General features: G+C 38.5%; 1 protein-coding gene across 10 annotated transcripts in view; it reads right to left on the bottom strand.

The window, feature by feature from the left end:
- Positions 1-26,159, bottom strand: part of PTPRK (protein tyrosine phosphatase receptor type K) — a 400,993-nt gene that overhangs the window by 70,414 nt on the left and 304,420 nt on the right. For all 10 annotated transcript variants that reach the window (XM_057408964.1, XM_057408983.1, XM_057408974.1 and 7 more), the window contains exons 8-13: positions 25,756-26,058; positions 15,293-15,402; positions 13,876-14,077; positions 10,972-11,077; positions 2,747-3,020; positions 367-403 (exon numbers count right to left, since the gene is read on the bottom strand). In XM_057408964.1, the coding sequence (XP_057264947.1) occupies positions 367-403; positions 2,747-3,020; positions 10,972-11,077; positions 13,876-14,077; positions 15,293-15,402; positions 25,756-26,058 (1,032 nt within the window). The remainder of the gene's footprint in view (positions 1-366; positions 404-2,746; positions 3,021-10,971; positions 11,078-13,875; positions 14,078-15,292; positions 15,403-25,755; positions 26,059-26,159) is intronic.

Below are 26,159 nucleotides of genomic sequence, written 5' to 3'. Positions count from 1 at the left end.
CCACCCCTGCTTGGAAATAATTGTTAGCATAACAGATAGTTCAATCAAGTGACCCTGCTAGTCTCCAGTCCCTCTATCTGCCGCTTGCAATGTTCCAGCAGCCTAAAAGCAGACCTCAAAAACCACAGAGGAAAAAAAAACAAACCCCCAAACGAAAGGGATGCTTATTTTTTCTAAATCATGAGTATTGCTAGAACATTATTCTTTTGGCCCAAGACCAAAGAATAAGAATCAGTAGATCATTACATTTTAAAACAATCAAGTGGCTCAAAATAGAGGAACAGTTATGGCCTTGGTTCAAACATTTAATACAAATGTCACAATTCATTAGAAAAGCTACTTTGAGTGGAGGGACAAGCCTCTTACCTTTGGTAGCTATTCGAACACATTGAGTTTTGGTTTCCTGTTGAGGAGGGAAAAGTAAAGAAAACAGTTAGATCAAGTTACTTTTCCTTGCCCTCCCTGCTCCTTACATTCATCTTAAGATCTGCTGATCAGCTGGGGCAACCCAACAAGGCGGGTGAGGGCTCTGGTCTTAGCAGGAGAGGAAGCTGGGAGGTTTTGCCTTTGAAAACTAGATGAAACTGAGACTGTATTATTCAGGATAATGATGGGAAGAAAAGGTGCAAGACAGCCCAAATGTAGCAAAATTTCAGAGTATTAAAATCTAATGGAAATCATGCCATAAGAATACAGAGAGAGGGTACAGTGAAATAAAAGAAGGTTTGGTGCTACTATTTATGTCATGGCATAGAAAACCTGAGCCAGTGTTGACCTCCGAGAGTAACATGCAGCAAAGAAGGTACATTTGTTCAACTCTGTCTCCAAACTTGTCTTACTGCATCCTGACAGTCTTGAACAGAGTCACCTGATGCACATTGAAACCTATTCCCTTATGCTTCTGAGTGTGGAATGAGCACAGAAACAGCCCAGGTACTTCTTAACATGACACAGTTAATCTACAAACTATATAACCTGCCCAGGAAAGACAGTGATTTGACAGTGATATGCTTCAGAAGTTGCACATGCAAAGACCATTTATATGTATCCTACTTTCCCCCTCCTCCTTCAGAAGTTTGGTCAGCAATTGAAATGAAGAAACAGAGAAATGACTTGTTTATGCACAGTTTGGACAACTTGAACAGATGAGGGTCAGTCACAAATGGGCTTTCTGAACTTTTTTATACAATATACAGTCGTTTTAAAGGCAAACATGCTGAAACAGCATTAGGTTGAGAGAGAATGCAGCTGCTGTTGTATTAAATAACTCTAAACAATATTATCATGTAATTAGAAAATATAATAATGACAGTTTCATTCTATAAAACATGCTCCCTCAGTCCTGCAGCCCCCAGCACTCCACCCCTGAGTGCATCCCCTGGGATTCTCTCTCTTGAAGATTCTCGCACAACAGGCAAAATACGTTGGTGCTATTTTGCAAACACAGCTCATAAAGAACAAGCAAAGCTGTGAATTGAGGCTTCCCATAAGCGTTCCATAAAGACAATTTTTCAATCTAAATGAAAGCCCAACAAATTTTATCAAACTAATCTTACCTAAGCACTCTTCCCAATTACTGGATTTACTTGTCCACTTTTGGTCAAAATGTCTGTGAAGATCACAGCATAACCCTCATCACAATCCTACAGCATATTTCAGAGCATAATTTACTTTCCCTTCATGATTTTGGTGCTCCCAATAGTTTATAGTAAAGGAACCGTTTAAACATTCTGCGGCTTAGAGGTTACCTTACAATAACTAGATCTCTGTCCTGGAAGAATGCAGAGCAAAGCTCCTCAATCCTCCTCCCAAATCCCTGTAGGAACAGAAATCTGATCCAAAGTTGTAAATCATACCAGAGAAAAACATTTTAGAATTAAGCTCGATCACAACTTGAAATCAAGTTAAAGTAAAAAACTGTATGTTCTTCCCTTATCTTCTACTTATCTGTCAAAATGTAAAAGCCAAAATAAAGATTTATTTTTGTATTTAATATTTTTATTTTACTCTTCCCTCTCATTTATTTCTTGAGGAATGAAAAAAATTCCCTTACAATTTAGTCTGCTGGAAGCCAACAAAAGCAAAGGGAATTATTTGTAGGAGGTAAGGGAAATATAGATGAGTATCTAGCAGTTACCTTTTAGTTTGCTTTCTTTGCTTCATACAGGTCTATAGGTAAGAACTAAATAGAAGGTATGGTCTCTTCTGTCAGAAAAAAAGCATCCAGTTCTCAAGCAGCTCCAATACAGTTTAATTACCTCCTCCTTTGTCCCCATTCAACTTGATGCATATGCAGTTTTCATAACCATAGGTGGAAGGTGAGATTTGCTTTGAAAGGGTCCAAGGCAAGGCTGCCTGTCAGCCAGGATTTGTTCGATCACTGCTGAGACCCAAATGTATGGATGGGTAAACACAGCAGCTTCTCCTTTCTGATGGGTCTGATGTGAATAGCAGCTATCAGTCTGGCTGTCCTTTCTAGCTACTTTCTGGCCTGCCTGGGCACTTCATATAGGGATTCCTATGGACAAATGACTGCAATTTTCTATAGTTTTCTAAACTATAAATAAAAGATTCACACAAGGAGGGTGTGAAATGTGAATGGCACGCTGGCATGCTGTCACAGTATGGAAGGAACTACAGCCATGTCACTGCCAACACCTACTGCATCCAGCTCCAACAGTCCTCTAATTGTCACCATGGCCATGTCTTTGACTCCTTGCAGGAGAAAGGTGTGATTGGCACTTACCTTCTCGACGCTGCTCATGGCCTGGAAATAGATGTTGTAGCCTTTCCGAGGAGCCAGTGGCGGGTTCCAGAAACCCTGGTAAGTCCTGTTGTCACCCACGGTAAAAGGGACTGGCTCTGGCAGGTTTCCAGGGGGCAGCTCAGCAGCAAAGTAATACGGTGACCCTCCGCTAAGAGCAGTTTGATAGGTGACGGGGATTTGGTAGCACTCCATGGCACCCGTTTCTCGCTTTGTTCGGTGTGGGTGCAGTTCCTCAACAACAATCTGGTAGGCACTGGTGAGACAGGAAAACCAGCATAACCTTAAGGTCACCTGCTATGGTCAAATCTGTAGTCTCCGAAAAGACTTATTATTAATAATTAATAAATAATAATTAACTCAATTGCTTTCTGTAAACTTAAATAGAAAATGAAGAAAAAAGAAATAGCAGATGTGTAGATGAAGAGAAGAAACAAAGGCTTGAAATATAACAGAGCTATTTAATTCAGCCATTGGAAAGAAGCAACATTCTCTTCTTCTTTTTTTTTTTTCAGAAGAAACAACAATGCAAATCCATACAACAACAACAACAATAATCCTTCTAACAACAATATCTATTTTTCTTTTTTTCTAATGAAGAAACCCAGTAATGAATCTGATTTTAATCTACACTAGATTAAACTCTTGGCTAATCAGAAGCATCTGAAGTTAGCATCTTCTTTTGAAACAATATCAGATAAAAATGAGCTTCAAGGCCCAACGTAATGACTACCTTCAGGTTATGCCTGAAGCACCAATTTGCAGTTGTCATATCATTAGAGACAGAATATGCTGACAGGCTTCTCCACCTCTTGACCTTGCTGTGGCTTCTATCTTGGCTCAGAGCTATGCAGATCTAAAGTACATGTGACATGCTGCGATACAAGCACAGATGGACAGAAATCTGTCCATTTCACCAAAATAGACTGCCTCATTCCTCTACAGTTGTCAATGATAAAACATTACAAATTGCTGAAGCAGATGGCATTTCTCCTATTAAAATGCCATCCCAAACTCCCAATATCTCTCTTGAAATGGTCCATGGCTTGGTTACTTTTCAAAATCACCTGCTCAAAACGGAACAGGTAATTATAATTATTCTTTTTCTTTAGGGAAACTACCTAACTGCAGGTTGCTACCAACTCGTTATCAGCTTCCTCTGCTGTGCAGAAGTACAGAACTTACATATTGAGAGCATGAGTCAATTCTTCAGTTCATATATAAAAAAAAAGGAGACAAAAGAGAGGGGCTTGGGGTTTAACTATACATACACGTACGCACATATGCACAGATGTGTATACATGCAACAATTCCTCATTTATATGCAGATACATTTGAAGACCTTAGGAAAGATTACTGTGAAAATATGCCTCAGCATGTATACAAGACCTGCCAATTTAGACAAGACATGTATTCAATTCAGCTAGCAGAACTGCCTGTCTTGTTTTATTTAAAGCTGCCTAAACAAAAATAGTAAAATGGAATAGAGTTCTCGTAGTGCCAGTGCATTGCTGCAGGGACTCTGAAAGGCACAGGAAAAGACAATCCTCCTTCTTTCAGAACTTATGGGGCAGCATTATATTATTTTGTCAGTTTTCTTTGCTCCTACTGCCCAGAAAACCCAATAACTGTAGTGGCAGTGATGAAGTATGATACTGGGGAATGGAAGAGAGGAGAGAAGAAAAAAAATAAGAAATTAGTTTCATGTCTTTCTTGAGCTAAAAGAAGAAGTTAGCATTCCCTTTTCCTAGCACCTAAAACATTAAGGAGGGAAGCCTCTTTCTTCCCTTTCAAAGTGTTTAAAAGGAATATACAAGGTCACCTCATTTTTGAAACTCCAGGTAAAAAAAAGATAAAAAAAAAAATTATGAGTTGGTTCCATGGATCTGTGTTTCTCATAAACTGTCTGTGAACTGAGCCTGGTTGAAAATCACCTACTGTGGTAAACTCTATGTATTAACCATGTCCAGTTAATATGGCCTGCACCGCAATTCAAATGAAAAAAGAGGCTTATAAAATGTGGAAGCAAGGACAGCTGGCCTGGGAAGAGTACAGGGATGTTGTCTGGGAAGCTAGGGACCAAGTTAGGAAAGCCAAGGCCCTGTAAGAATTAAACTTGGCTAGGGATGTTATAGATCATATAATCATAGAATTGTTATGGTTGGAAAGGACCTTAAGATCATCTAGTTCCAACCCCCCTGCTGTGGGCAGGGACACCTTACGCTAAATCATATCACCCAAGGCCTCGTCCAACCTGGCCTTGAACACTGCCAGGGATGGAGCATTCACAACCTCCCTGGGCAACCCATTCCAGTGCCTCACCACCCTAACAGGAAAGAATTTCCTTCTTATATCCAACCTAAACTTCCCTTGTTTAAGTTTTAACCCATTACCCCTGTAATATCCTGTTAAATGAACATGAGCCGGCTTCAGTGTGCGCTTGCAGCCCAGAAAGCCAACCGTATCCTGGGCTGCATCAAAAGGAGCATGACCAGCAGGTCGAAGCAGGTGATCCTGACTCTCTACTCTGCTCTCGTGAGACCTCACTTGGAGTATTGTGTGCAGTTCTGGTGTCCTCAACATAAAAAGGACACGGAACTGCTGGAGCAAGTCCAGAGGAGGGCCAAGAGGATGATCAGGGGACTGGAGCACCTCCCATATGAAGACATGCTGAGGAAGTTGGGGCTGTTCAGCCTGGAGAAGAGAAGGCTGCGTGGAGACCTCATAGCAGCCTTCCAGTATCTGAAGGGGGCCTATAGGGATGCTGGGGAGGGACTCTTCATTAGGGACTGTAGTGATAGGACAAGGGGTTAAAACTTAAACAAGGGAAGTTTAGATTGGATATAAGGAAGAAATTCTTTCCTGTTAGGGTCATGAGGCACTGGAATGGGTTGCCACGGGAAGTTGTGAATGCTCCATCCCTGGCAGTGTTCAAGACCAGGCTGGACGAAGCCTTGGGTGAGATGGTTTAGTGTGAGGTGTCCCTGCCCGTGACAGGGGGTTGGAACTAGATGATCTAAAGGTCCTTTCCAACCCTAACCATTCTATGATTCTAATTTACTTCCGCAAGACCCCTAAATGCCCAGAATATTTCTATGCTTCAAAATTAATGTACTAGCAAAATCCCCTAAAAGCATCGATATTTCACAAACTTGTCAGGATATAAAGTATTTAAAATAATTTTTATTTATACCACCCAAAGGGAAGAAATGACTACTGGCACTGCCATTCCCTCCCTGGCCTGGTTGTGGATCCAGGCAGGGTTAAAACGACTGCTTCCAGACTGGGTAGCCAATCAACTGGTGAGTCCTGGGAACACACACACAGTATCTCTGCTCTCTCCATTCTGCAGTTTTCTCTCATGAGCTGCCAAAGGACTGGGACAGACACAAATTCTGCTCTCTGAAGTGCCAGGAGAGCAGGAAACTTGTCATCTGTGACACCTGCCAACTTCATAGGAGAAAGCCAGAGCAGGGAGAGCAGAAAGGCAGACAATGCCTGTGCATGACAGAGGCAACTGTCCCCTGGAACAGCCCTGTTTGTCACACCTCTGAGCAGCAAAGCTCCACCACAGATACCAAATTAAACACCCGTTCGCCCTCCCCCCCCATTTTATAGAGTAAGGTGTAAATGAGTTGTCTTTTTTTTTAAGGGTCAAGTCTCTTTGGAGACAAAACCAAAACAAATATCAAAGATGAAGGGCATGAGTGTTATATATCAGGAAAGTCTCTTTCAATAGCATTCTTTAAAAACATGCAGCAGTTTTCAGTGTTATAGAAAAGGTATTGCAAAATTTTAAGCATGAAATGATAAAATGTGAAGGTTCTGAAAAAAATTCAAATTAAAGCAATTTACATAAAATATTTCAAAAAATAATGCTTTTTGGTTCCCTACATCAGAAAAGCTACAAAATGTCGAAAATAAGAAGTAGATATACACATTGTAGCCTTCTGCATTTATACAGTTACTTTAAGTTAACACAGTCTTCAGAGTCTTTATTGTCTCCATAAAGTCTCCAAGGCTTTAAGCTTTTGTTTGGGGAGGTTTTGTTTTTTGTTTTATCTATTTATTTTTGTTTTGCTTAGTGTTTTTTTTTTAAATTATTTTGACAAAGCTTTTTTTTTTAAATAAAAGATGTGCCTATCTGTGTGGGAAAGGGGATCTGGCTGCATTTTTCATGCAACATTACAGACTAACAAGACATGGAGGAATACAGTCATTTACCTCTGGGGCCTTTGTGATACCATCTGTTTAAACCCATTTACTAAATGCTATAGGGCCCCAAAGCAGCACTGTTACTCTATGTACTCATAATAGTGTTCAGAAAGGACACCCTGCTGTAAGATGTGAAGAAAGAAGCTAAAGTTAATATTTGCAACTTCAAAAGCAGGGTATTCAGTGACTGCAAATGTGGTCTGATATCAGCCTATAAGTGAAAGGTTAACAACTATGTACTCTCCTTTTTTACATATTAATAATTCTAGCTTCAATGATCCTACATTTGCTACACACTTTTTGTGTAATGGTGTGAATTCAATTATTGGGAAAGTTTTCTTATGACTGGTGCTGGGGGAATTCCTACAATAGCAATTTTTTTCTGGTCTTCCCATACATCAAGGAAAGAATAAGAGAGAAATAAAGAGGGAGAAGGGAAAAACCTAGATGACAATATTCCTTCAACCTGGTGAATAAAATAAATTCTAAGCTATTCTGAATAGTAATGCAAATTTCAAAACCTGCTACATAAGTTATTGGGATCATAAAGGCCAAACAGTCACCTAAGGCAGCCATGTATGCAGAGAAAGACATAGCAGATAAAGAGCTCCTCAGCTGAGATTTTGCATGAAGAAATTATTTTTCATGTCAAAAACAACCCCTTTTTTTACTTTTTTTTTACTCAAGAAAACCTGCACAGTACCTCCCTATTGACCAAGATCATTACAGACAGCTGAAGGAAGCCCCTTCCAACAGCTCTTCCTTTTCACCTCTCATTAGAAATTCAGGCTTCCAAAGGGATATGGCAGTGAAAATGTTGTTCGTACTTCAGGCCTAGTGGTGACAAAGCATCTTCTCCTTTGACAGGTACCAGACTGACTGAAAGCCCGAGTTACAACCCCAGCTCTTGGAATCGTGACTGATAACTAAGTTTTAGCTGCTTCCTGACATGGTCCACTTAATTAGTCTTGTTGCAAAATGAAAATAACCTGATTTTGCATACTGAGGTGTAAGAAAAAAAACCTTTAACAATCAAATAAAATTAATTTCATAATTAAAAAGTTGTCTATCCTGATTCTGATATACACTGTTTGTAATCTGCATCTGCAGTAGCATTTGAAAACAAGATTGCTGTTCTGGTGCTCAATTAGAATCCTTCAGAAGAACTACAGTGACAAATCACATCTTCAGATGAATCAGTGAAGCACCATTGATTCTACTGACTGGTATCTCATCCACAAGATTGATGGTGAAATGGTACTTGCTTCAGAGTGAGCCCGAGCCATACAGCCCCATCTCCCCTTGCATTTCTAGTTTGTAACTTGGTTTAAAACTTCAGGAGGCCATAAAGAATGCTAGAGATTACATGGTAACACTTGACAGGGAAGATATGATTAGAATAATGTTTAAACTGTGACGACTATGGCATCTAGTGTCTTAAATAAATGACTGACAGCTGCATATAGATTACACTTGAGTTAAGGAAAATCCATTTCCTGGGAGGCTGTACTGATGGAAAGGGTGAAGTACAACAAAATCTGATCATAGTATTTTGTTTGTCAAAGCGAAAGAGTATGAGACTAAGAGTATGAGACTAAGCTTTATTATTATTATTATTATTTATTTTTTCTTAAAACATGGACATACTGCTATCACATAAAATGATCTTTTGACCATCTACAGCTCCAGGGAATAGAGCACTGGGTGCAAACAAATGTTTTCAAAAAGTCAACCGTATTCTTCAGTGTCAGGCTGAAAAAGAGCATTTGACTCCCTTCTACTCAATCACAGCTGCAGGCATGGTGATGCATTTTTTCCCACCTACCTACTAGCACTCATTATGGCAGCAAGCCAGCTTGTACTGGAAACACAACTGCAGTGTGGATGGAGTAAAGCTTCACTAAAATGCATCATAAAGTTTAACAAAATGCATTTAATCAATTCAGAATTACAGGGTGCTACATTTATCTTCCCTATTAACAAGCTGCTGAAAAATACCTGACTGCAACATGTGTTAACTTCAGAAAAGGGAATGGGACCATGTCTTCTACATTCCCCTGGAGAATGCTTCTTATTCCAAGTGAAAAATACAACACCTGTTTGCTTTAACAAAAAAAACCAACCCAGCTCTTTGGTTATGGTAAATGACATATTTCCTTTGCCTTTTGATGTTAGAAATTACATGTAATCTCTTAGGATTTAGAAATTAATAAAAGTGGAGAGAAAAGATGGAAGACAGGAAGAGGAACATATGCTTTTTTGAGAACATAAACAACAGTTATTAATACTCTGTCAAACTATCTCTTAACATTTAGTACATAGATCCTTTTTGCCACCTTCCTAAGTGCTTTAGCTCATGTCATAGTACTGAGGATGCTGCAAGGAGAATTGAGAGAATATACATGAGGTGGTGTGCTGTAGGTTTACTCTGCAGTGAGTTACCTGCCTGCCAGCACAGTGTACGGAAAGAACTCCCCAAGCTAGGTAGGAGTAGCCCTCTAGCCACATACCATCATGCTACCAGTTCACAAAAGAAAACCCCCAGGAGAGAAAAGTGGGTTGCGAGACAGATACCACATTTCTCAAATAGGGACAGCTTTGGTTACGGCCAGCAGCACGACACCTGGAAGCCTTTAAAAGCACCTACAAAGGTGTGTAGTGAGTTTAAGCACTTGTATAACTTGGGAGCATTTTCAGATCACAGGATTGGTTTCTGCTGTATCAGTTCAACAAAACCCCCTTTTTAGGAATCCAAGTTCTGTACTGGATGTAGTCCTGTCCATTTTATCATTCCTCACACCCCGAAAAATCCTAGGTTTGGTCCAGGTCAATCTTTCGGAAACTACGTATTTCAGAAACGTAGGGGGTTACTATTTATGAATATAAACCCCACCACTATCTCCTATAAAAGGAATGACTTCAGATTATCTTCTATAACAGAATATAAATAAATAACTTGAGCATATCAATCATAAGGGTGACTATATGAGAAGCATATAAAAATGCTTATAGGTACGTGACTCATCCCTACAACATCCATGTAAAACATGCATTTCTTTTAATGGAAACAGACTTAAGATATAGTTTATTTTCCTATTAGAGAATATTAGGGCTCAGGCACATTACTTGATGTCAGCTGAGCCACAGTAACTGACTTAATGTAACACAGAATGAAATGCATTAGCTCACATTTCTCTAAAATGTCACAAGGGTAAGAGCATGAAAAGGTTCTGATGTTCAGTAGCTAATTAACCTCCAATTAGTCAACCCTGTCCCTGAATATTGCTGATGCAGCCACATCAATAAAACACAAATGCAACCAAATAATGTCACAAAATTTCTGCACTAACAAGTAGAAGCAAAGAGCAGGATGCGGACTAATCTTTGCAAACAGAATTAAATTATCTCTCAATAGAGTGCAGAAAGGGAAAGAAAGTTAACATAAATGAAACACTTTAATATGATTATAGGACACGGCAAAGAAAATTTAATAGCTTGCTACATGATTTCTAGTAAGAAGCATTCTGAGAGGAAAAAGGTCAAATAGTTTGTATTCATCACTATTATTCTCTCATTTCGTCTGAGCTTCCAATTTTGCAGTCATACATATATTCTATTGAATAGCTGATGTGAAGCACTGGAGAGGATGTGTTATTTTCAAATCCACTTTCTGACAAACACCTTTCAACCTCATATTTCAGAGACACTGTGAGAAACTAAAATGAAATGATAATGGATAGGAGATTGGTCCTGGGGACCCTAAATCAAACAGGACAGCTATCAGGATGATTCAGGTCATGACTATTAAAAAAAGAAAAAAAAATCCTTTTCATTACAGATCTATTGGCAAGCTCAGCCTAGCTAAGAAAAACAACAGTAAAGTCAAATGAATGTCACTTGGAAATGAACAGCTCTATCAGCTTCCATACAGCAAATAACTAACCCCCCAAAATTATCTTGATTATTCAGGGTTTTTAATTTATTTTTTTTACCTGATGGGTGCACCTTTGGCCTGTGCTGGTCTCAAGAGTACAGTTATTGTAGTAGCAGTTTCATTGAGAGATGCATCGACTCCTTCGTAGTCTGGTAAAGTGGGAGCTGATTAATATTGAATGGGAAGAAAAGAATAAGAAAAACATCAGTGAAAGCATTTTGAATTTTCACGAGATTATGGCTGTTTGCAATATAGTACAAAGCCACAATCTTCACCAGCCACATGAGTCTTTTTTAATGATTTTCTAGTCAAGCTCAATCTTTTACTACAGCATGAATGGGGACTTCATCAGTAACTGACAACCTTACTGCTCCCCCTCAAATCATGGTACCTATCAAGTCAAACAGGTTTATTCAAGGATAGAAATAGAGGGAGGCAGTGACTGCCAAGAAACCCTGAGACTACAAAATCTCATTTTGGCTTCACTATTTCTACCTTACAAAGCACTATAACCACCATCTTGAAGACCCAATCTCTGACATGTCTTTTTCCTCCTCCAACAATTTAAGAACCTTTTACATATCCTTTTACAGGTCAAAGGAGACCATGCCAATACCAACTCAAGTGCAGGAAAACTGGGCTTGGATAGACATGCATCTGCGGACTAGAACTGTACAGGGGAGTCTATTCGCATGCCGATTTCCTCATCCATTTCTAGCAATGCATAGTCAAGCTGCTTATTAATCAGCTTCTGAACCACTGCATTCTTCAGCCCAGTGTATTAAGAAAAAACAAGATCAAAGTCAAAACTAGAAGCAGTTCAGAAACTGATTCACTAATGAACTGGCTGTCAGGTCTCCATGGCAGCAACCCCCATGTTGTAGGTTGGATGGCTGGTGTTGGTGATTACTTCAACCATCCAACTTTATTCTGCTGCCATAAACCTGTTACAGTCCTTACTGGTAATATTCTTGCTGACTCCAGATCTAGCACAAGATAAAAAAAAAAAAAAGAGGTTTTTCTGTGATTCAGAAAATGATAGATTTATATTAATTACTAACCTTTAACAAGCTTGAAAACTACCTGCAAGGGTGTTGTTTTGTTTTTTTTTAAATATATCTTTATATTGTTAATGATGCCTGTGTATTTCAAAATTATTTTTCACAAAAAAGATGTTTCCTAGCAGGATATCAATCATTTCAGTCATAATAATTTACAATAATATATCAATAGATAGAAGAGCACTGAGAGATTGAAAGCTTTGCTTCATTAGTCCCAGATCTGAGATGAACATAAATATTACTCTTCAGGAAATATTATTTTCTAGAAAAAGTGTTAATTTAATGTTCATTTATAAATTACCGTTTACACCATGTTCACTAGGATCACAGCAACTACTTGTAAGTTTGTTTAAAATGAGTAATTTCACTCGTCATTAAAAGAAAGCTAGCACTTCCTGAAACACATTGCTTCCTAAAAAGTGCCAGCTATGCAGAGTGAAACAAGACAACAGTTCAGCATAAAGCTAGATGAAAAAAACAGGCTGAAATTCAGATATAAAGGGTGTCACAGTCTGCCTTTAAGATTTCCTCATATTAATCATGTTTTGCTGACTAGGAGACGCATACGGTGTCTACGAAGTGTGGTTGATGGGATTCTGGTCAAAATTCCTGAAATTTCTGGGTGGAAAACAATCCAAACATGTTAAGGTGCTTATTTCTCAAATGTCTGAAATGTCTGGGGGACAGACATGCAAGCAAGCTATTACATAGTTACATCTTTCTTTTTTTTTTTCTTTTCCCTCCTACAGAATGGTTAGAAGACAAGTATGCAAGTACTACACCACCATTATCCATGAAAATTTATGAACTGGGATTTACTGCGAAGAAACGCAAGGACCATAAAGTAACCTGGGTAAAATATTAGACTTCAAAACAACCTAGTAGCTAGATAAACAGAAAAGAACATTTTGCTTGATTATCTTTTTTGGTGATTTGATGGTTGGAGGTTTTTCTTTTGGGTTTGGGGTATGCAGAGTGCTAGTGCTTATGTGTTGGGATGGAATTCAACAAATCATTCCATTTGACTACAACAACTACAGCATTTCACTTGCTACATAATTCAAGAAGCCTGATTTTTCTCACATTTTGATTTATGCACATGTTTTTGGGAACTGGGTGAGGAGACTATGTGAGTACTTTCCCATAGAAGTGGTAGGTGCACTCCAATACATTATTAACTTCACTTTATAGGACAATAGAAGTTTCATTATGGCAGATAGTAAGGAAAATAGCCCGCTTTGTGCTGCTTAAATTTTTGAATGACTGAATTTGTTGATCTCTTCCAAGCTCCGAAGTTGCGATGCCATAAAATCAACTCTTTAGATACAACGATTGACTTATCTTCTGCTATCAACTTCATAAGAGACTATCTTGGTGCGCTGCAGTAAGTGAATAAAGCCACAAGGAAGCAGACCTATATGAATCTGGCAAAAGAAAATTCACACTTCTTCCTAACAGCCCCAATTCTGTTATAGTTGCATGCTACTAAGTGGTGTCACCTTGAGTAAGTCTGCATCTGACTTTACCAATCTGCAAAACAAATACAGTACTTAATGACCTATGGAGTGCTGTAAGGCTTAATTAGTTAAGGTTTGTACAGCACTTCATAATCTTCAGATGAAAGTAGAAGATTACACAAAATCAAACAGTTAACCACTACAGGTGTGCAATTTTCATGTCATGCAAGAATTTATCCCTGAACTTACGCTACTCTGGCAAATATGCTCAAAAACATTTTCAGTATTATAGTTTCACAACATGACAGGCTTTTTTTAGGGGTTTTCTTTTCCATTCCACACCAGGGCATGATTTTTCCAGTCTTAAAAAAAAAAAAAAAAATTAAAAAAAATCCAAAAGCGTTACCCTTTATTTTTTTTCCTGCTTTTGTTTTTTGTTTTTACCTGAGATGTTGGTTGTCACATTGATTGTGGTCGCTGGTCCGAACCCTTTGACAGTACTTGCACGTATGAAGAACTGGTAAGTAGTACCAGGATGCAAGTGTGAGAAGACGTGGTGTGTGCTGTTCCACAGCTTTGAAACAGTTTGTGGAGGTCCTGCAACTGGAACTGCAGGATCGAATGACCTTATACTGCTATAGCTGACCTGTGAAAAGAATTAGTTTTGTGACAATTGCTGCAGTTTTTGGCACAAGCAGATTAGGTTAGTTTAGCTGGAAAGGAAACAATGACACATCTACCCAGTCATCTTGGGGATAGCATGGGGACTTGGAGAGATTGCTTCACTTGAAAAGGCTGTGCAGGTGCCCTTCATCTCTCTTTGTGATTTTAGTTCATGATTGTGAAATTTCACTGTTACATTGCAATCATGACACCCCCGCCATCCTCCCCACCTCCACTAAACCCCTTTATTTTTCCTTAATACATTTCCCTCTCCTTTTCTAATAATCACATTGAAATGCTGTCCAAACCAAACTAATACATTTAAAATCAGCAATGATATCTTAATGTACTGGTTTTGACTGGAATGGATTTAATTTTCTTCCTAGCACCTTGTAAGGTACTGATTTTGGATGTGACTAAAACACAAAAGCTTGTACTTTTGCCCTTCTGATTCTCACCCCATCCCAGTGTGGAGGAGTGAATGAGCAGCTGAGGGGGCTGAGCTGCCCACCAGGGTTAACCCACACTATTTAAGGAACTGTGCTAGCATTAAATAGATAAGTAGATCTAAGGGGGGTTGTTTGGTTAGTTAGTTTCTCTTCCTCCTGTAATTCATTACTACACAATATTTTGTCCTCTGGTCCTTTAAAAAAGTGGTGTTGAAGAGGATGGTGTTTGTTCCTCAAATCAGCTGTGTTTCCTGCCAACCTCCTGTGGAGGTCCCCAGAAGGCTCATATACTAAATACACTTTAAATAGAGTATATATGGAGGTTTCCTTGCAGGGTGATACTTAAACGTTTGACAAAGCTTAAAAAACATGGCTCCAAATCTAATAACCATCTTGCTTTTCACGTAACTTTCTTTTCCAACAAAGAAGATTTCACAGATCACAGCTGTCATGGTTTTGGAAGACTATATAGTAAAGATACAAGATTTTAAAAACTAGCACCTCCCACGTGGATTGTAATATTGTTATAGTCATATGTCAAAGCCACTTGATAGGGACAGCCAGGCAACAACAAATGCACAATCATTATGATTTTTGAGTACCTGATCACTACACAAAATCCCATAATCTGTAAATGAAAGCATCATGTAATTGAATAGGCGCCTACAGAGCAAACACCCGCCATCAGCCACCTCTCTTGCTGCTCTTTCCTAGCCCTATCCAATGCTTGTTAGCTGTTTAATGATTACCTCGTACTGAGTAATGATGCCATTTGGATCCACAGGTTCCTTCCAGTTGAGGAAGATCTTATCTTCAAAAGGAGTTCCTTTCACCGACTTCGTAGGTATAGGGCCTGGCACTACAAATAAAACAATTTTTTTAAAAACAGGAAATTCAAGAGACAGAAAAATTAAAGAGGTGACAGAACATCCTATTAAAACCAAAAGTGAGCGCAGGTCTATTTTTATTAATATTCATTCACATGCAAAAGCCAGTGGTAGGGAGTATGAAAAAGCACTTCAAAGTGGATTTTGTCATTCGCGGTGCAGAGAGAGCATGAAGTTGAAACGTTATCCCAGCATATGGTTTTCAAAACTTCATGCAAAGTCAAATTGTCTCGTTGTATAGCCGGGGGAAACAGTTCAGGCTAGATTGTGACTTCAGGGAACATCACTGAATTCTGTAATGAGCATATCTTAGGACAAGGACTACATGGTTTTAAAATCCTTTTAAAAAGAAAAATCAAAGGCAAGGAAGAGCCTCTGTTATACAGCATCTTCCAAAAAAGAGAACTGCTTACAAAATAGTTTTCAGTCACCCCTTCTTATGATTTGTTGTTTTAAAAGAAATCCTGGTTTAAAGAGGGGGCTGGGCACAGGGCAGGCACACCAGCTCAAGCTGCCACTTCTTTCAGCCACTGACATGCTTCTGCTGCAGAAGGACTAAAACTGCTTACTTCAAATCTTTCCAACAAGAGGCATTTTCAATGCTTTGAACTGAACCACACTAAGATGACCCTACTTTCTTACTTTAAATGGAACCAATATCCCTGGTGTAATAACAAGTCTGAAGTGTCACCTCAGGCCTCTCTGCCTGAGTGATTCACAGGACCTGGTAATCCCATCAGCACAGGCAGGAGCACCTAGTTATCTCTCACTCCAGCTTACAAGATATTTTTGCCTGCTAGTATGGCTCCTTTTTAACCACAGCAGCTCACCTAGATTTGAACACAGACACTCTGGAAGAAGGCAATGAGGATAAAAGAAGGCCTGAAGAAACCCTAAACCCAAAGAAACCCCCCCGCCATGCCAACATTGCCCAAATCTGCAGTCCTTCAAGCTAAAATGTTACTTCTATTAATTTATTGACATATTTCTCTCCCCATCTTAATCGGCGTATTTTCCTCGTATTTTCCTCGGCGACAGTCAGTGAGCCTCACACATGACATTCTTGGGTATTAACCATCAAAGTAGTCTGAAGTTTTACAAAGAGCAAAAATAAATTAAAACCCGCTGGATCAAAGGAAGCACCAGGCACTGTGCTAGCAGCACAAGGGAGTGAGTGGTCTGTCCCAATAGTGGGATTTATTTCAGTCTACACAGAAGCTATAAATGATGATTGACCCTTGGTACAAACAACGTAATTTGGCACATTAATAATAAATTCATGGAGTCAAAAAAGCCCACGAGTAAACAGATGAGAGCTTTACAGAAACTGCTCATCCATCTGTCAGAGGAAAACTTAGAAAAAGTTAACTAAAGTCACAGGCTGCTGCTTTGCTTCAGTCCCAGTACAGACTGGGCAGTGGATGAAGGCTGACACGCCATGACAGCCCCTGTGTGCTGTTCGTGGCATTGAGAGACTTGCTGTAGGCAACATTTTGTTTTTCATGGGAATGCTCTACTGTTTTTCTTGTCTGTATGTCAGATGAGGTATGAACATACTCTCATGCACAAATTTTCCCTGAATGATGTGTGCACGTATGTGTATGTGTGCACACGTACGTGTGCATGTACATCTGTGGTTGGGAGAAAACACAGAAACACACCAGGGCATGTGCAAAGAATACAAAATCCGATATTAAAGCACATTAAAGCATGTGAGGTAAAATGAAACCAACAAATTGCTCAAAACCCTGAAAAAATACTTTTTGTGTGGTGCTTTTAAAGGACGTGTTTCATATTCAATTGAAATCCTGTGCATTTGAAACTGGCTCTACATTAGGGGGTTGCATAAAGCCTTCTACATTTTCTGTTTAAACACCCAAGTGGGAGAAGCCTCTAGGCTCATCACATCACATGAGTGCGTTTTCTTCTCCTACAATATAAAATTTGATGCTTTGTGGCAGTGGCAGCAATGTTAAACTGACTGGAACTACTGAACAATCCCAGTTAGTTTCATGCTATGCTTCCCACTGACATGGGGAGGGCACAAGAACAGAAGTTAGCACAGCGATGAGCAGCTTGCTGCAATCACGGTAAAAATAAAGTCAGAAAGTAAAAGAGAGCAAGTGTCTACAAAAAAGTGGAGCGATTCCCCACAAACCTCACCCACAGCTGCAAATTCACAAAAAATGAAGCTTGGGATCAGCTTAAATTATTTCAGAGCTCAACTAGAATTAAAGAAACAAATAAAAGTTCAAATGCCTAAAAAAAACCCTAAAAAAATTAATCTGAGCTTGAAGGACATGTTTTCATAGGTCTGAAGTTATTTTTTCCCTTTCAATTTTCAGTTCAGCCACAGCAAGAACATCTTTTAACTGCAAAGGGGCAAAAGAAAGTGAGGAAAGCAGCAGCAAAGGAATTTGAATAAGGAAGAGAGTATCTGTGAGCAAGCCCATAGATTCACCAGCCAGGTTAGTCAAAATAATGCCTGAATGTCCACATTTGCGGTTTTATGTCTTTGTTCTCAGGTCAGTATTAATTACAAACAGTTGTTTAAAAAAAGCTCAAAATAGTAAAAAGACCCCAAAACACAGAAAAGAACAACAGCAAATTAACCTGTTGGTAATACTATCGTGAAGACTTAAACCATATGTCTCCATGTAGGCAGCCATTGCTGTCTATTCCCTATGACTTCCAGCAGGCCTCCAAGCACTTAAGAAATAACCTTAAATTCCACCTTTCCAAAGTGGTGTTAAGATCCTTCCCTTTTACAAAATATTTAGCAAGGACTCGGGTGAAAAAACAGCCAGGTAAACATCGTCCTTGAGCTGATAATAGCTTTTGGAAACCTCCTCACAAACAGCCCAAAAGGCTTTCTTCAGACTTGCATTTCCAGAAGCCCCATCACTCACCACAGTGCCTCTCTGCTGCCTTTTCAACTCCCATTCTTCTTCCTGCCCAAGCTCTTGCTCTTCTCCTTGTACTTATGGACAGTGTATGCTAAATCAAAACATTCAAAACTATTTCAAGTGTATCTTAATGTGAAGTATGTGACTTAAGATTCCCTATCAAGCTAGGTATCTGAATGATTCGAAAAGTATAAGTAGCTGCTAGAGGAGACAGACTCAGACCTTTTGGCCCCTGCACTTCCCTTTGAAAAGATTCTGGTCCCACTGATTTTCTTTCAATCTCCTGACCTTGTGAAGTGTGACCCCACCACCTGTCAGGGACAACAACAGTAAACACTCCTTCTTTCATATGTATTATTCTATGATCCACTTCTAACAAGTCAAGATTTACACTTATCTGAAGAAGTGAAATCATTTAGGTAGGTTTAACTATATAGATTTCAGAAGAGCAGGGGAGTTTTTGAACTTAAGCAAAGAAATAAAATATTTTCCCATAAAAAGTATACAAACATAAAATTCACATGTATACAAAAGGAACATAAAAAAATTCAAAAGGAATTTCAGCATGATTTTATAGTGGAAATATCACAAGCTTTTCTTTCATGATTTACATGTATCTCCAGAGCCCTTTTAATGAAGCTATATATCAGTACAGTAAATAGCTGATAATCTTTTCTTTACATACATGTAAGATGGACTTTTATAAATACTATGCATAATAAAAGTACAAACCATCAATCTGATGTTAGTCCAATTCATTTTAGAGCAATATATTTGCATTAAATTAGTCATAGTCACAGATAAATTGTTATTCACAAGTAGTGTCACCTAAACCTTGTTTTACACTAACTTAATAGGAAGTTTATATTACAATATGTTACCTCTGGTAAAACAATGTATTAACTGACACCAACCACTATAAAAATGAATTTATATTCAGTTTTTCTGCTGCAAAATAAAAGTGCATGTAAACAGAGTATTTTATTAATATTATACACCGTGAAAGCCATGCAGAGTTATTATTATGCTATATGGTAAAGGCTATGTGCAGATATATGCATGGTTACACTGGGAAAAATGCCTCTGTGGTAGTCAAAAAGCAAAGGTGTATCAGCAGGAAACTTAGAGCCTTTCTCTGAAGGTAGATGATCATTTTCAGGAGATGGTGGCAGTCAATCTCTTTTATTGTTTAAATGTTACAAGCAATTAAAATGGCCCACCTTTCCATTGGCTTTTTCTGAGGGATTTACCATTTGAACTTTATGCTTTGCTACATCTCAAGATTAAGGCTTAAATGGGAGCAAATTTTATATAATAAAATAGGGGAAATACCAGAATTACTATTTCTAGTCTTTACTGTAACAGCATTTTCACCAAAGGTAGCGACAAAAATTACTTTGGAAATTGCTCAAGCTGCTCCATTTACAGCAAAGAACAAAGTGCTTTCGAGAAGAAAACTGATTGCCTATTAATAGTCTCCTTTGGTGCACATGCCCTTTGATTAATGATCTCTCCTCCTGGAGAAGCTGGGCTGGGCACCGCAGGGGACAATGGAGCAATGGGGCTGTGCCCACAGCCCAGCACGGGTGTGCATCAGCTAGATGGGGCCACTGCCGGACTGCACAAGCACTGACCTGTTCGCACCTGTGATGGTTCCCAACTCCTTCCAGCCTATATAAAATTACTAATGTAACAATCATAAATGCTCACAACCAAGCTACTAAATAAGCTGACAGAGACTAATCAGTCTCAGTGAAGGCAGCAATCACTATAGATATTGGTGCAAATATCAACTGGGGTTAAGTCCGCAAGTTTTGCGTTTGCTGAATTCAGGCACCTAACAGTATTTGAAGTCTTTTTACACCACACGCTGACTTCAGCACTCCTCATTTCTGGGATTTGGATGTGTTTCTCCATGTCAGAGTGAAATAACCTCACATACTTTACAGCTTTCTAAAAATATGCAAATCAGTATTTGGAAAGTGTTTTCAGCTAGTGCATGGCTTTGGAATAATGGGAACTTGTGGGCCCAGGTGTAAGCCCTCATTCCATTGCAAACTGCTGAATAGCTGCTAATTCTGGCCTATTTGCAGGCATTTGCATTATGTCAAACACACAGTTTCAACAAAGAATCTCATATGCAATCACTTTTTTAGCTATAAAGCTTCTAATATAGGTACCTAAAGGAAATGAAAGTAGGAAGTTGTTCTAGCCAGAGTACATAATTCTGCGCTTCAGGGCCAATTTTTCCTTGGCTATTAATGTAAAATTTAGCTTGTATTTCTAGTCCTTGCAATACTTTAAAAAAGCTTACTTTGTTTTGTTGTTTGTTCAGTGTAAGCTTAAAATAAATCTCTGCTAATATTTTCTGTATTTTTCTTACTTTCTCACTTTTCTGATGTCTTTAAGAGAAACTGCTCATGTGTCTCTCTGCAACTGCTTTTCCTCGCTCTCAATGATATGCCAATAACAAATCTTACCTATCATCTTAAAAAAGAATTGGGGTTATTTTCACAAGCTGAAGGACAAATAGGGTATCCCAGGCTATCCAGGCTCCTTTTATCAATGGCAGTAGGCTGGGTATAATCAGTTTTGGTTCACTCCTGCTGAACACATAAAAATTCCTCCCTTATTTGACTACATTAATACTAAATTTTGCCACTGCTAATGACACATATGTCACTAGTCTTCCTTTTAGATCAAGGACTGAGGTCAATAACTTTAGCAGTGGCATTTATAGACAACTTCAGATTGGAACTGTCATCTCTTAGTCATGGGTTTCTCTTTACTAACTGCAATCATTTGCTGATTTTTTTCCCCCAACAGCATCAGTATACTGGGTTCACCTCATGTCCTCACATCCTTGTTTAGTCACAAGGCTACATATGTTACACATTTTTTGAGACAGTTTGCCATTTCAAGCAATCTCTGTCTGCTCAGCTCACTACATTAACTTTTCTCCCAGGTGGGCTGTTTTTGTTACTTTTAAAATGCTACCAGTAGAGTTTTAAGTCTGCTTTTTCAGAACTTCTTGAAGCATTGTTCATTTGTTCATTTCCTTTGATCAAAGCATATTTTCTACATTTTCCTCCTCTCCCCTATACTCTCTTCTCCTGTCTTTTCCTTGGGTGACAGAGGATTTGAAAAAGCACAAAGAAAAAAGTGCTATTTGTAGTAAATAATAAAGGGGGAAAGGAGGTGCAGAGAATGAGTTGTGGGGTTTTTTTGATGTTTTGTTAGTTTGTTTTGGTTTTAATTCTTTTGGGTGTGTGTTTTTTTTTTTTAAGGTAACTTACAAAACTTACAATGCTCAATCATGAAAAAATATTAAATGTCAACTACTTTCATAAAATTCTCCTTCTCAAAGCTGGTGGAAGATATTTCCTCTTTATACATCTAGTCAGTATATAAAGTGTTACATCTTTTAGTTTAAAAAATAAAACCTAAACATTTTCCCCTTGTTCTGCTGTTGCTCACAATAGTAAGCCTGCTGGAGCTTTCTTAGGACACATGAGCAATGGTTGGACAGTTGGTGTCTTAACTCTGCACTGTAGCTCCAGATATCTCTGCATGGAGCTGAATGAGCCATACCCAGAAAAAACACGGGACCTCATTTGTGTCCAATGAGTATGCCCTGTGGTTCAGACCAAAGCACTGGTATACTTTAAGCCCCAAAATGGGTACTTACCCTCCACTAAGAGACCTTTTAAAATTAGTTGTTTGCCTGCTGTTAGCTGACACACTTTCTTACTAGTTATAAAATCACCATTGAACACGTTAACTCTCACAATTTGCTTTCTCCATAGCTGCTCTCTCAGAGCAAATGTCACTATTCCTGTTAATCCACTGCCTTTTGCATCTGTTTGCAATTAAAAATTAAGGAAATATTTATTTGCTTTAATCCCATTCCCTGTCTGTTGCTCTTACAAAGGGTCCCTTTGAGTTTGCCGTGTCCTTGTCAGTAGGCAGCTCCAAGAATGTGTGCCTGCTGTTGATTTATGCCAAGTGATAAATTTACTGCTGGTTCTTGTACTTTGCTTCAAAATGCCAAACATCACCTTTGCCCAGCATGCATTCACCCCCAGATTGTGCAAACCTTTCTCTTCTCCCTTTATCAAATCTTCAAACATTGTACATCTGCTCTATAAGGCAGGTGAAGCAGCAGGCACAGATAATACTGAGTGCCTGGTTACTCAGAAGAGCTTTCTTCCAAACCTCAGAAACAGTGTGATCTCTCTCCAGAGTGAGGGACAGGTGTTTCACCTCTAAAACTCTCACAAAATTCCTTGTTTTCACCTTTGTTTTGCACAACTTGTTTAACAGTGTATCGCTCAAGGGCTTTTTATTTTAGTGTGATACAGCTTTCTGCAAATTACTATGATATGCTTTAAAGATTAATTCCATCTACCCAAGTTAAACAGAAATATTTAAACAACCAAGTATTCAGATCTAGCTCTGGTCAAAACGGAAGCTATTTTCAAATGGACTTTGCTTTCCTGCAGATACTGAATTATAAGCTATTAAAACCCTCTTCATTTCTCAATCATTGTTACAAAGGTCTAAAGCACAGCTTTTGAATCTTACCCTGTTCTTCTACTAATTGTTTCTTGAATTAGTTCTTCTTGTAGCATCATACATGGCTCACTTATCAAACAGCACTCTCACAGGTCTGAACATTTCTGGAAGACCTCAACTCAGCTGTGCAGCCTTAATTAAATGTGAACCTGTGTGAAAAACAACCGGGGATCCTCACTGTCTCACACCAGAGCCTCGCAAAAGTCCAAATTCCTCTGCACTTGATGAATCCCAGAAGTTCAAAAATGTGAAAAACTCCTGGCAGAAGGCAAGATGATAGAAGTAGAGAAATGAAAGGAAAAATGTAAACAAAACAACAACAGCAAAAAGACAAGAAAAAGACAGACTGGTGGAAGCATGGGGAAAACGGATAAAGCAACAGAAGTTTAGGGGAAAACGGTAGAAAGGAAGAGACAAGAAAACCTCTTACTCCAATAGTCTACAAAGTTTTTACTTGAACAGCAGATTTTTGTAAGAATGGCATTGTTAAGAATACTACACTACAGAAAAGCTAACAAAAATTTAAGTACCTGTTGCCATCAGGGGTTTTAAAAGTTTCTATTTATGACAGGTGCATGATGTAAGTGCACAGCTTCATAAATCATGTAATACATGGCTATTTCTAATTAATGCTGTTTGCAAAAATGTCGGAAAATAGTGTGATACTTCTATTTCTTTCTCCTAAATGAATCACTGATAATGCTCTCAAATTGCAACTAACAGCATGTTTATTCTGTGAAACTGGCAAAAATAATGAAGACAGTGAGGCTACATCTGACTACATGTGCAAAGTGCAGGGCACATAATCACGTATCAGATAGACACTTGATTGCTTGGACATGGGACTAAACTAGCATCATACCCATAAGCAGCCAACCACAGCACTTAAGTTCAACACTGCTATGCGCTGTCAAGGAAAGATTAAGGTATGAATACACCTTTGATCCTCCAACATAGTTGAAAGCCTTGCACATCGCCTGCATGCCCTGTATTTTGAAATGCATGACAAAATGGACATAAACTTCCAAGTCAATCAGTAGGATGCAATTAAAAATCTGCATTTTTATGCCTGAGAGTATCACTGAGTAGAGCTCACAAGAGGCTATTTTCAGACCACAAGCATTATTACCACCAATGCCTCTAAATATAGGTACCTTTTAGAATGTATTAATCCTTTCATGAAAGCAACATCTGCTTGAAATAGTTTACCTTAGCAACTTATGCTCAGTAGGTGAGGCTTCTACACTATTATACCTCTGACACCAATGCTAAGTCTAAACAAGCTCACTGACAGCACACTGGTGTGTTAGCCTGAGATCAAAACTTGCCTTGTGTGCATCATTTCCTAATACAGTCCACAACAAAACCAAAAGATATATTACGTGCACTTGACTCTGCTCTGGGCGAGCACCCCTATAGTGATCAGCCACCATCTCCACACATCTAACTAGATCAAAGCTATCAGAAACAGTAACCTTTCTTGAAAACTTGGTTAAAAAGAAACTCCATATTCTGTGGACATACCAATATTTTTTCTATTTGCTTTTTTTTTTTTTAAACCTCAAGGAAAATAGCAACCATAAAAATCTGTAATGTAAACACAGGTACAGAAACAATTCCTCATGGGTTATATTTACCATTCACCTCAAAAAAAGAGTAATGCTAAAATTTGAATTGCATGAAATAATCTAATTCTGTACTTTTTAGTGATCTTCACATGATGCATCTACGTCTCTATAGTTTTCTACAGCTTCTCATATTCTACATATTTAAAAAAAAACTGCTTCCCTCCTTTATTGCAACAGTAAACATATTCCTCTCCTATTTCTTATAAAACTGAAAATATACGGCAAAAAGTGCCATCAGATTCTAACCTTGACTGCTCTCCATATATAAAGCTATACTCCCCAATCCTTTATTTTACAGTAAGCAAACACACTATCTTTTTTAATTTTACCTTTTTATGTATCTTTAGTCTTACATTAATCCAAGTTGGTTTTTTTTGGTCACTTACAGCAGCATGTATTTTAATATTGTTGTTATAGTTAGATTTCAGGAAAATATTGACAACAAAAACAAACTTAAATTGCTCTTTGCAACCATATTTTAAATGTTATTAGGGAAAAATTTCTATTTTAATTTCTTTCATACCAAGATTCATAGCTTAACCACTGAATGCCACCATTAACACATCTACGTCTGTGATTTATTTCTTCCCAACTATGGTAAGTTCAACTGTCTTGTCACTGAAATTTCATTGAAAGCATTTTAAAGAGAATAATGGAGTATGTTGAGTTGGAAGGGGCCCAAAAGGATCACTGAGTCCAAATCCCAGGTTGTGAAAATAATAATTTAATATGATAGGTGGCTTTCAAATAGTTAACAGATACTATATGCTGTAACCTGCAATATAAAGTATTTGCTGAAGAGGTTTTAAATCCTAAATAGAGTCTTTAAGCACTGAATTAAATATTTATATATAATTTACAGAATTAAATTAATTTTCAAATGCTACACCTAATACTGTGAAGACGACCTCCCCTAACACCACCATGTGTTTCTCATCACCTGCATTAAGGCATTTTTGGAATTACTGGGAAGCCATCCTCCTTTTTCTTGCAAGAGAGAGATTCAGTTTGACTTGTGCTACATGGACAGTTTCAGTTATATATGCAGGGTGACAGCTATAATAATTATATACCGCTATCATTTTGGGGCTAATTAATACCTTAATAGAAGAGAACTTCCATCCTTCAGGACACACATTGTAACACACACAGTCATTTCCTTTCACCTGTCTAGACTGGACTTGGATTTAATTTCTATAACAGTATGTAGACATACCATCTTCATCTGTCTGGATAATGGTCTCTTCACTTTCCTTCCTCCCTTCTGGGTTGGTTAAGATCATTTTGAGGCTGACATTTGTGTAGGGAGGCAGGTGATCCACAACATGCTGGGGTGCTTTAGGGTCCATGTCCAAGCAGTCTGCCTTGCTCTCATTGTGTCTGCAGAAGTAGTGGTAGCATATAGTGACATTGAAAGTGTGGCAGCGAGTGATGTTGTAACCCAGAGATTCCCAATCCACAGCAATGTGTCTGGCCTGTATCTCAGCAATCTTCAAAGTTTTCGGTGTTCTCATAGGTTCTAGAAAACAGAGTATAGTAAAGAAAAACATCATTAACATTCTTCATCCTTGCACTGAACTGTAGCTGGTAGATGACACCTCTGGAACATGAAAGTAAAGG

The sequence above is a fragment of the Pezoporus wallicus genome, unplaced genomic scaffold (assembly GCF_028554395.1).
Source record: "Pezoporus wallicus isolate ANWC-B61680 ecotype Strahan unplaced genomic scaffold, APGP_CSIRO_Pwel_v1 contig_3817, whole genome shotgun sequence".
Classification (NCBI taxonomy): domain Eukaryota; kingdom Metazoa; phylum Chordata; class Aves; order Psittaciformes; family Psittacidae; genus Pezoporus; species Pezoporus wallicus.
Note: the sequence above shows the minus strand (reverse complement) of the source record. Positions and strands in the feature narration are given on the sequence as shown.